This window comes from Rhipicephalus microplus, chromosome 6, assembly GCF_043290135.1.
Source record: "Rhipicephalus microplus isolate Deutch F79 chromosome 6, USDA_Rmic, whole genome shotgun sequence".
Lineage (NCBI taxonomy): Eukaryota > Metazoa > Arthropoda > Arachnida > Ixodida > Ixodidae > Rhipicephalus > Rhipicephalus microplus.
This window is the reverse complement of record NC_134705.1, coordinates 9,019,291-9,031,479: the sequence shown is the minus strand read 5'-3', so window position 1 is coordinate 9,031,479 and position 12,189 is coordinate 9,019,291. Positions and strand designations below refer to the sequence as shown.

Genomic DNA, 12,189 nt, shown 5'->3' with positions numbered 1-12,189 from the left:
GAACTCATTTTGGGGTGGGATTTTTTGTCGTCTGCACGCGCTTCTATGTCTTGTCGTCAGCGCTTCATCCACCTCAATCCCACCGACTCTTCTGTATCGGAACCCGAACAGCGCATTCGTTTCGTCACCACTTCAGATTATGTTCTTTGGCCATCCCGAGAAGAAGTAATTAGCGTTGACTGCAGCAACATTGTGGATAGTGACGTGATTCTACTACCTTATGGCCGGCCACACGGTACATCGAGGCATTCCGATCATTCCAGGCCTTGTTCGTTTTTCTGAAGGGTCTGCTTTTATTGCCGCGTTAAATCAGACCCCCGAACCCTTATTGTTGCCCTTTGGATCACAGTCACATGCGCTAATCACCCGCATCCCGTTGCAATTGTCGCTCTTCCAAGTCAAGAAGACCTACCAGAGCAAAGCACGCCACCCCTCAACTCTCCCACTCCTCTATCGGTGACGATAAGCCCTGATTTGACAGCAGCCCAGAGCCAAGAATTGCTGAATTTACTGAACAGACATCGCTCTTTGTTTGACGTTCATTCCGCTGTCCTTGGTATGACAGCTTCTGCGGGTCACCGAATTCATACTGACGGCTCCCGAATAATTCACCGGCGCCCATACCACGTGTCTCTCGCAGAAAGGAAGATAATCGAGGAAAACGTATCAGACATGCTTCGACAAAATATCATACGTCCTTCCTCGAGTCCGTGGTCTTCGCCACTTGTGTTGATGCAAAAGAAAGACGGAACGGTACGTTTTTGCGTTGTTTACCGGGCACTGAACAAAATAACGCGCAAAGATGTTTACCCTCTCCCACGGATTGATGACGCACTAAATTTGTTGCATGGCGCAGAGTATTTTTCTAGCCTTGACCTGCGATCGGGCTACTGGCAAATACCAGTGTCCGAATCTGACAAAGCGAAGACGGCTTTTATCACTCCAGATGAGCTTTATGAATTTAACGTAATGCCTTTCGAACTTTGTAACGCGCCTGCTACCTTCGAACGTATGATCGACAGCGTACTGCGTGGCCTGAAGTGGAAAACCTGTTTATGCTACCTAAACGACATCATAGTGTTTTCGTCTATCTTTTCGCCACATCTACAACGTTTAGAAGAAGTCCTAGGTTGCCTTGCAAAAGCTGGTTTACAGCTGAATACAAAAAAATGCACCTTCGCAAGCAAGACGATCAAGGTTCTAGGGCACTTAGTCAGCAAAGACGGTATTCGACCGGATCCTGAAAAGCTTGTCACCATCCTCGAGTTTCCCCGTCCGTTGCGTCAAAAAGACCTGCGTAGTTTTCTCGGCTTGGCATCCTACTTTCGGCGCTTCATACGCAATTTCGCAAGGCTTGCCTCTACGCTCCATCAACTGCTCGCAAGAAACACGACCTTCGTCTGGTCCGATGACTCTGAAAAGGCGTTCCTGGCGTTGAAGCAAGCCCTGACATGCAACCTGGTACTATGTCATTTTGATCCAGGTGCACCCACAATTCTTCACACTGACGCCAAAGGTCATGGTCTCCGTGCCGTTCTACTGCAGCGTGACAACTCCGCACGGGAACCTGTCATCGCTTACGCCAGTCTTGCTTTGACTGCTGCCGAAAAAAATTATACAATAACCGAACAAGAGTGCCTTGCTGTTGTATGGGCGGTACAAAAATCTCGTCCATACCTCCACGGTCGCCACTTCACAGTCGTCACCGACCACAACGCATTGTGCTGGCTTTCGTCGCTAAAGAACTTATCGGGTCGTCTTGGCCGCTGGGTGCTTCGTTTACAAGAGCACAACTTTGATGTCGTCTTCAGGTCTGGTAAGAAGCACCAAGATGCTGATGCTCTCTCTCGCAGTCCTCTACCCAACCGTAATAGCCCACCGTCACCAATTTCCACCACAGCATTACCCACCGCAGGTCTTAGTTGGCTAAGATCCGGCCGCCCTTCTACCCTTGTGTCGCATCAACGCGTTGACCCTTACCGCCGCTCTCTAATAGCACGCTTAGAAGGTACATCCACTCCTCCGAACGCACGATGGTGTTTTACATCGCTATATTTACCACGTTGAAGGAAACAAATGGGTCCCCGTTATACCACGTTGCCTACAACGTCAGGCTCTTGAGACATTCCACGATGATCCTGCTGCTGGGCATCTCGGCTAACACAAAACGTACGACAAAATACGCAGTCGGTTCACCTGGCCTGGCCTTTCACCTGCGATTGCCAAATATGTTTTTTCGTGTGCCTTATGTCAACGGCGGAAACAACCCACTACTACTCCTTCTGGCTTTCTCCAACCTCTTCCTTGTCCCACTTTGCCATTTGAAGTCGTCGGGATAGACTTGTACGGCCCCCTTCCCGTGACCTCCAATGGAAATCGTTGGATTGTAACGGCTGTTGACCACCTCACTCGTTACGCAGAAACCGCCTCACTGCCCACTGGTACAGCCACTGAAGAAGCTTATTTTTTTTCTGCGTAACATATTTTTACGCCATAGAGTTCCACGTGTTCTGCTCAGTGACCGCGGTAAGGCCTTTCTTTCCTCTATTGTTGCCGAGGTTCTACGCACCGCCAACACCATCCACAAGACAACTTCTACTTATCATCGTCAAACAAATGGCTTGACGGAACGCTTTCATCGTACCCTCTCGGACATGATTGCCATGTACGTTAACCCTGACCACACGAACTGGAACGCCATTTTGCCATTCGTAACGTTCGCCTACAATACAGCTACGCAACGCACCACCGGCTTTCCTCCCTATTTTCTGGTCCATGGCCGCTCTCCAAGTGTAACTCTGGACGTCTCCTTCCTTCCGGCTCCTGCTACCTCAGCAAGCCCTTTATCCACACAATTTTTGTCTAGCCTTGAGCAATGCCGTCATCTGTCCCGAATCAACACCGGCATCTCTCAGGAAGCTCGCAAGTCTCGCTACGACTAAACACACCGTGCTGTCACGTTTTCCCCAGGAGACGAAGTTCTTCTGTGGACTCCCGTGCGTGTGCCCGGCTTATGTGAAAAAATTCTCAGTCGTTTTATAGGGCCTTATACGGTGATTGAACAAACGTTCCCCGTCAATTACCGCATCTCACCACTTAACGCTCCCTCCGACCACCGTTGCCGTGGGACAGAAATTGTGCACGTTTCTCGGCTGAAACTGTACATCCGACGCAATTCCTAATATTGTCTCTCGCGCGGCCAGGAGGCCGCTTCCAGCGTGACGGGGAATTAGTGTGAGCGCAGTCACTGACACTTCTTTATCAATTGGATGTGTCATCAACATTTGTATAATTTCCCCATCTGTATATATCATCATCAGTCTGTGCCAGTTCGAGCTCGCCTTCCTCATAATAGTTTCACACAGACCATGCGAAGTAATCCGTACAGTGGGCCATATTTTTGCAAAAAATTTTATTGCTCCACGTGTTCGGTCGTTTATTCAAGGTGCCCAAGAAAGATTAGGTCAAATACCGCATTTATTAAATATCTTCACTTTCTACGGACCCAAGTGAGAAAAGTATTTTTGGGGTTGTGTTTTGCCAATGTTTATCCTTGCAACGTTTGTACCCTGAAGAGTGGCTGCCGTCTCTATAACTGACATCTTAAGATAAGGGCAATTTGACAAAAACACGTATTTCGTGGGCGTTTTGGTTTGTCAAAACACCCTTATCGTAGAGTCTTAGTTATACACACGGCAAGCACTCTTCAGAATGCAAAGTGCTTTACAATGATAGGAACGTGTTTCAGTGGTAAGAGCAAGCTGCGCGGATGTGAGGTTTGCCGCGTAACGCCTAAGCAACGTAATCAGTTTTTGTCGAAGCTTACATAAATAATTTGCTAGTGACCTGAATAAAGGAGCCATCCAGCGGCTTGAAGCGGCCCTGGCTCGGCAAAAGCGAACGGAGCAAGCTCGTAGTAGCTCGTGCTGGGCCTGCCGTCGTTGAGGTCTAGATAGACAGGAGGGTGCGAACCCTGCGCGGCGCTCTCAGACTCTCCACGCAGGATTGCCCAAGAAAGTCTATTTCTCTCTCTCAGCTGCTGACCCGATGGTCACGGGTTCGCATCCCGGTTGTGGTGGCTGCATTTTAGATGGAGGCTGAAATGCTTGAACCCGTATGGTTATGACATAGGTGCACGTTAAATAACCCCACGTGGTCGAAATTTTCAGAGCCCTCCACTACGTAATCTCTCATATTCATATGGTGGTTCTAGAGCATTGAATTTAACCGCACGAAGCTGTGCACTGACGGTACGCAGAGAGTACTTCCGCAGCACTGGAAAGTGATAACGATTTGCATGATCGTTCGTTACATGTACCTCAAGAATTGAAAGGTAGAATATGACAATTAAAAGTGCATTTGTTGCTTTATTGACAATAGGTTGGATCCACGAGTGAACACAATGGCTCTCTCGACAATGAAAAGTGAATCTGTTGCTTTATTGACAATAAGTTGGATCCACGAGCGAACACAATCGCTCTCTAAGTGGTTCTAATAAGGGAAAGAAACGTGCCCCCGTAATTGTCTCTCCTTAATACGACACACACTTCAACTGGTCGGCACAGGAATGGGATAATGAGAGTAAACAATATGAGAAGGAAAATGAAGTAAAAAAAGATGAAAAATAGGACACATACGATCTACCTTTTTCAGCGCACGCCCGAAACACATCATAATCATTCCTAAATGACCTTCTTTGAGTAGTCACCATGTCTTGCCTCACAACTGCAGCTTATCAGCCATAGTAAACGACAGATCCTTTTTCATTTTTTGATAGCTCCATTATTTTATGGTAGTCTTCTTTCCGCAAGGGTAAACGCAGTGGGCATAACCAGCTTGCTCGATTCCCTTGGTTTCGCACGAGTCAGTATCACGTCATCAAAACTTCTTTTTGTGTTCATTGTAGAGCAAGAAAGTGAGAGGGCAACAGGCAAAAGTGACAAACGCGAACACACGAGCGCTTGTGGGTCGGTGTCATCATTCTTACTAGTGCGCTGTTATTTTTCCTCACTCACCGATATCACTTGACACTGCGTAAGCATCCTCCGTGGGTCGTCCTTGGAGAGTGGCCAGTTATTCTCAGAGAAGTTCGCATTTCTCGTTCACTTATTATAATGCTCGCAAGTACATGATTTCGAGAAGCACTGGCAAAAATGCTTACGTTTCCGAGATGTTCCCTATTCGCCTTTGTATGTGAAGAGAAAAATAATTTTTGCGTCACATTTCTTTCAGTCGTCTATCAATTCATAGATAGACACGCCCCGTCGCAGGAGTATTTTCAATTGTAATAAAATAAGTGTGAATTAAAAATATTTTTATTAACATTCAGGCTTCAACTGAATATCAATAGATTTGAAAATATCTGTGCGCTTGTCACGAGAGAGTATCATTATTTATGAATAAATAGATGAAAAATCACAAACGTTGCCCCAACGACATCTAGGGTCTACATGGACCTGCGCTCTTTGTTTTCTTTTTCCTTTGACCTCCTCGCCGCTTCAGCGTGAGAATTAAGTTGTGCGTGTCTTTTAGAGTCGTGGGAATGTAAAATTCCTAAATATATGAAATGCGTTGAATAAAATTTGTTTCACCATTATATTATTACAATTGTTTTGCGCAAAGCTTGCACAACAATATTGCCGACATATTAGGCGTTGTAAATGCTTCATTCTGAAGCTTCTCTAAAAACATGTAATGTTCTGTGTTGTACAATGTATTTTTCAGGACGAAGACATTGTTAAATCTCTGAATGTCCTGGACACGGTTCTGGACTAAAAGGTGCTGCCTTCGGCGTTAACTACGAAGTGTTCACAGCTGGACATCACAATGAAAGCTGGGCGTCAGCAGTTGTGTTATCTATCAGCAGGTGTGGTATTCATAAAATATTTAGCTTCTTCCTTAGAGCTATTTTAACCGAACTTCTCGTTTTTGACTGTCTCAGATATCACATGGTCCTATTGCTTCTCTATCAGCAGCTCCTAGACCACTTTTTCTGAGTGAATATGCATGCCTGCTCATTCAATGCAGTGTGTATTGATAGTACCAGTTCTACTATTATTGTTATATGCGAAACGTTTCTTGGTGAACTGCAGAAAGATTCTTTTGTATAACCTACCTACCTACCTACCTACCAACCTACCAACCTATCTATCTATCTATTTATCTATCTATCTATCTATCTATCTATATATCTATCTATATATATATATATATATATATATATATATATATATATATATATATATATATATATGAGATATAACAGACAGTAATGCCAAGGAATGTACAGGGGAAGTTATTAACATTAATGGAATGTAAATAAGAAGAAAGAAAAGTGGATGAAAAAATTACCAACTGTAAGCAGGAATCGAACCTACGACCTTCGAATTACGCGTTCGATGCGTAATTCGAAGGTCGAACGCGATGCGTAATTCGAGCATCGAACGCGTAATTCGAAGGTCGTAGGTTCGATTCCTGCTTACAGTTGGTAATTTTTTCATCCACTTTTCTTTCTTCTTATTTACATTCCATTAATGTTAATAACTTCCCCTGTACATTCCTTGGCATTACTGTCTGTTATATCTCTTTATTATTGTGTTAAAAACACGGAAAAACGAGCCCTTAGGTATACACTTCTTTCCCTTATATATATATATATATATATATATATATATATATATATATATATATATATATATATATATATATATATATATATATATATATATATATATATATATATATATATATATATATATCTTTTTTTCCCACCTGCGTCCAAGTGATCTGGACTTAAATTCGCATAGGAGAGTAAGGGGGCTGAAGGAATATAACTGTCCGCTCATTGCATAGCATCCAGTCATGGCATAGCATCTGGTCGTGGCACCCTTTCCTCAAGGCACGTATGGCCAGTGCTAGGCAAAGATACAATGAATTTGTGGGGCGATACAAGGTATCCAGGCTAGAAGAATCAGAGATACAAATACACACTACCACGAAATTTCTACCTGGTATTACACTTGCAAAATGAATTTCAGGTCATTAAATATATTAGCACATTTGTTGTTATTGGCCTCGTGTACTGCTGATGCGATGCAGGTGCGCTTAGAGTTGCACCTGCGTGACGTCAGTGTGGACACTTTCACGCTTTCGAGGCCCAGCGCTTTATAAAACCCAACGCGGTGCTAATACTCGACAAAGAAGATGGTTATCTTGTTCGTGGTTGCTACAGACGCTATTCGAACAATTTCGGTCTCCAATTTTAAAGTTCAATTTAAAAGAATAGCGCTGTGTTTCTGAGAACTGTGACCGCTCTTCTCCACGGCGAGCAAGGCGCAATGGTGAAGTACTGCTCTGTGCCTCTGTACAATCGTCAGCCCATGAAAAGGGCGTTAACTTTCACTACTACCCTACTAACCACAAGGTGAGGAAGAAGTGGACAGTCAGGCTCAGAATGGGAAAGCGCACCACACTTTCGTCGATCATGTGCAGCAAGCAGCTTATCACGTGGCTTCTCTGCTGTACCTGCCGTACGCGCCACTCTTCTGTAAGCTTCTACCCTGTTTCAGTGCCTCGCCAGTACTTAAGCCATACATTGCACGCGGACTACAAGCATAAGTGACTAACACTAGGTGCGGTGCTTATCCAAAACCAACCCCGAAGGCCACTAGAGAGAGAGCCGACTACGCGGCCTGCGAATCACATCGGGTAAGCGCGTCTAGTGAGCTCAGCTGAGCGGCGTAGGATATCTGAGGCGGACTTTATTTAGTTCGTGCACATACGTTTATACGTAGCTTACTGATTAAGACAAGCGCACGCCTAGCACGCTGCTAATCAAATTCATTATCAAAACTTGTGGTCGCTGCTTAGTGCACAATCTCTTAAGGTTTTTAATGAGGCAGTGTAGACACTTCAAGCAGAGCTCCTTAAGCTTTTCGTTATGCCTCGTGCATAAAAAGAATCTCTACCCAGCTTGCCGTTCACATGCTCTTCTCTGTGGCCCTGATTGTGTTATATATACTTAGCGAAAAATACTTGTTATATTTTTATAAAGCGGCGGGCCTGTGCGGCATTACAATGAACTACTTTTTCATATCGATCTCACTCTCACTGAACCAGCATTACATGAGCAAACTGCAGTCATTTTTATCAGTTAGGAGGTGCAACACGGCATCACATTCCCCCTTCTCTGGCCACGGCAGAACCTGCCCCTTGCTCAAATACAACACGTGCTTGCGCCCTCAATACAAAATCCTGCCGACGCCGAAGACTGTTTCCGAGCCCGATGAGACCAAATTAGGTAACTTTTGGCTACTTTCAATTTCTATTAGGATCTATACACGGTCTATTGACTGGCCGAAGAAACAATATAGACTACTGCGCTGAAGTAATTATCTGGTGCATTGTTTGCTAAAACCAGAGTGACGGAACAAAGCGATTGTGACACATTTCTTATGCTGACTGTCACTAGCGTTACACTGCAGAAAAAACTATCTAATGTTGAAGGGCAAGCGCGCAGTTTTCTTTAGAATAGTTGCGAAAGCTAACGTCCTCCTCACGGGCTGTCGGAGTGCACTAAGGCTCAGAGCAGTACATTAACAGTGTGCAGCACTAGATTGCCGCAGAGCAAAAATATATTCATTTGTAACACACTGCGCTCAGAGAAACTGTTCGGGAATTACTCGTAACGAACTTAATCCCCACAGAGACATTGTGTGGCGAGTTCGCAAGCCCATTTGTATGCAGGACCGGAGCCGTGACGGTGAACCGGTGACAGCCTTCACTACGCATCCAACAATGTGGCCTGCGTCGTACACCACCGCGCAGTCTATGAAACGCCGAGGAGAAGCACACTTATTTAAATATTGACGAAAGGCTCGAACTATATTCTATTGGGTGGTGGGAACTGCAGGTATGGTTTGCGAGAATGCTCACACATATTTACACTTCCTTACCAGCAATGCGGCCGGTGGCATGGGCAGGCTCATTTGGCCATCCGGGAGACTTTCGGACCTTGTAGATTGACCCGCAACTATAATAAGTTCATAACTGCAAGCCAAACATCCGTTGCACTTGTTAGCTGAACCTCGTCAGGCTGTTCGCTTGATATTGTTCCCGCCCGAAGTGCACGATCTGCGTAGAGGAGCAGCGGCTGCCACAGCGCGGTTGAGAGTCGAAACCACGCTCCTACTTCACACTTGAGAGGGTGCCCCTACAATATCTCGAGGCCCCGATACTGCTGTAGAGAACGCCTATGAACAAAAAGGTCTTTTTAAAACATGATTAGTTTCATTTATTTTGATTAAACTGCGTGCTATATTTCAAAAGTATTGTCCTGTGTCAGAGTACACTATAGTTTACTTACGAATGAAGTTATTAGGGTGGTTATAACCATTGCTCACAACAGCTCTTGCTTTGTGATTTCTGTAGTAGAACCTCTTCAAAATTCTAAATTTAGATTTCGTGCTGTGCTGTTTGCACCAATGGCGACTTGCCATTTAGTGAAAATGGTCTGTTAAAGCGCTGTTTGCTTACGCAATGACGTGAAAATGTTAAACTGCCTCTCTTGGCATAAAGGAAAGAAGCGTAAGCCTAAGGGCTCCTTTTCTTAGTTAGAAACATACTAATGAAAACTGACAGACAAAATGCTGAGGGAAGCATAGGAAATAAATAGGAAATAATAATAAAAATAATTTCATTGTATATGTGAAAAAATCTGTATGAAAAGATAACCTGCCGTGAGCAGAGGCCAAACCTGCGACATTCGAAAGACGCTTCCGATGCTCTGACCTAGCACGGCGGCTATGCCCCATTCACTCTATGGTATACAAACACTCATAACATACAAGCACGTTCAATTATGTACGCATCTCCGTAAGGACTAGAGGTGCCGTCATTGCTTGTTCGAATATACATTTTAAGGAAGTGGACTTACGTATTATGAACAGTGGCCATTCATGACAGTCGCTACAAAGCTTGCCGAACAGCTAGTATCCTGCCATCAGCCAGATGGAAAGATAGTGCTAGTAGCAACTTCTTTGGGATACACTGTGTATACGTAGAGCACATAAAAGTTCTATTACTATTCACGTGCTTATTATCTTTTCTAAACCATTCGTTTTCTAAATGGTCCCTAACGGGCACGCAAGTACTTTTCAACGAGAGAACATGTGCATCCTAGAAAATCCTCAATTCTATTAGGTGACGAATTGGAGACTACAAAAATTCCGGCAGTCTCTTTCAGAGAGACTAACCTCTCTAGTGGGCTACCTATACCAACAAGATTTTATTATTGAAAACTATCAGACAATGAAGCTAACAGATGTATGAAATAGATTATTAGAGTTATAACGTAAAAATAAATAAAGTGAATGAAAAAGATAACTAGCCACCGGCAGGATCTGAACCTGTGACCTTGGGATAACGTTTCTGGCTTACCACTGTGCTACAGTGACGGTCATCTCCCCGTTTACATTAAAGGAGGAACTCCGGTGGGTTTACGACCTTCGCCGCTTTCAAAAAAATAAAAAATTGAACATGTGTTCTCGTTGGTATCATAGTGGTATATACACTTTCAGACTGTAAAGAGAACGAGCTGTTCAGTTTACTTGAGGAATTCGGCTTCAAGTTTTCGGTCATTACCCCGAGTGAAACAATGATGCCAGTTTTGTGAATATAGATGGATAAAATGCAATTCACATGAGCAGAGAAAGAAGGTAATGGGGTGTACGCATAATTGTTAAAGATAGTGTCAGCTATGAGTACATTCATGATTGGTCATAAGGCTGTCATGTTTCTGAGAGGGTGTATTTGAAGAATGGAAAAATCTCATCACTCTTGTCTGCAAACCACCACATGACAGCATCAATAGTTTTTTCGACTTCCTAGACGATGACTTAAGTTAGCAAATTAGAACTGTTATACTACAGCGCTTGAAAGACGGTTGAACAATGACACGCTCAAAACATTCAAGAAAAAAAGTTGCAGCTTTGCCGCAAAGGCGAAGCAATGGACGAGATAGCAACATTTTTAAAGGCCACGCGCAGAATAGAAAGCAGATCGAAACGTGCGCCGTGTTTCTCACCCACAATTTACGCACGAAACGTACTCACAGGAACGAATGCACGCGAATGAGCGTCTCATTTGTTACTTCGCTGAGTCTGAAAAGCGCACACCTTTCGCGAATGGAGACTGCAATGATTGCAGTGACCTTTGCGCACCCGCTGACTACAGCAGAATTGTTTCACGCAAAGTCCGAGGCCAGCCAAGGCGTACGATACTCTCCTACTCGCCACCGCGAGATAAGGGAGCGCGGGGACGTACCTCTCCTTCTCTAAGCCTGGCAGACTACGCGTAAGAGATTAGAGCGGGTGCCGCTGCCCGATGTGGTGACGTGCGCTCATTGCGCCATCCTTTTCGTTGTGCCGAAAACACAACAGCGGTAAGTGGCATATAAATAGCTTGCCGCTTAAACGAATGAGAACGTTCTCCGGGGTGGCTCTTAATAAAAAAAAATTCTCCGGGGTGGCTCTGTGGTAAACACCTCACTTTCCTGACGCCTACGTCCCACGTTCGATTTCGCGCGCCGGAGTGTTTTTTTTTTTTCTGGATTTTTCTCTTTCTTGCATTTTCACACACATAGATACGTATACATATACGATACATGAAATCGACGCCGACGCCAACCCCGGTGGCAAAATCCAGCCGAGAGTGTCCATATAATTGCTATCGCAATACAAACTAACTTTTAACTGCTCTTTTCATAAATTTTTCCTTATGGTATAGCTGCCACTGCTTACGTCGCAACCACCACAATGCATTTATTATGTTGATAACAAACACTGCTAAGATGCTAAACCTTGGCATGGTTATGATTACAATTAGTCATTTGCCCATACATCTATTTACCAGTGTACTTGCTTTTTCTCTACATCTATTTACATACATCTATTTACCAATAGGTACTTGCTTTCAAGAGATGAATACACGGTAACTTGCTAAACTCAAATGACGTACTCTCTTAGTTTTTCATCACCTGAAAATTTCTATGACCACGTTAACGATGCCTTGTGCTTAGTATATTTTATTTATTTATTTATTTATTTCCTCATAACGCAGGCTGACGTCACCGGCCCAAAGCCGAGGGGGGGGGGGTAGACATATGTGAGAACATCAACACAAACAAGCGTA

General features: G+C 44.2%; 1 protein-coding gene across 5 annotated transcripts in view; it reads left to right on the top strand.

Annotated features, from left to right (window-relative positions):
• LOC119168738 (Kv channel-interacting protein 4) overlaps window positions 1-12,189 on the top strand; it is an 850,622-nt gene that overhangs the window by 831,959 nt on the left and 6,474 nt on the right. For all 5 annotated transcript variants that reach the window (XM_075865793.1, XM_075865791.1, XM_075865792.1 and 2 more), the window contains one exon: window positions 5,725-5,866. In XM_075865793.1, coding sequence (XP_075721908.1) covers window positions 5,725-5,775 — 51 coding nt within the window. In that variant the 3' untranslated portion in view covers window positions 5,776-5,866. The remainder of the gene's footprint in view (window positions 1-5,724; window positions 5,867-12,189) is intronic.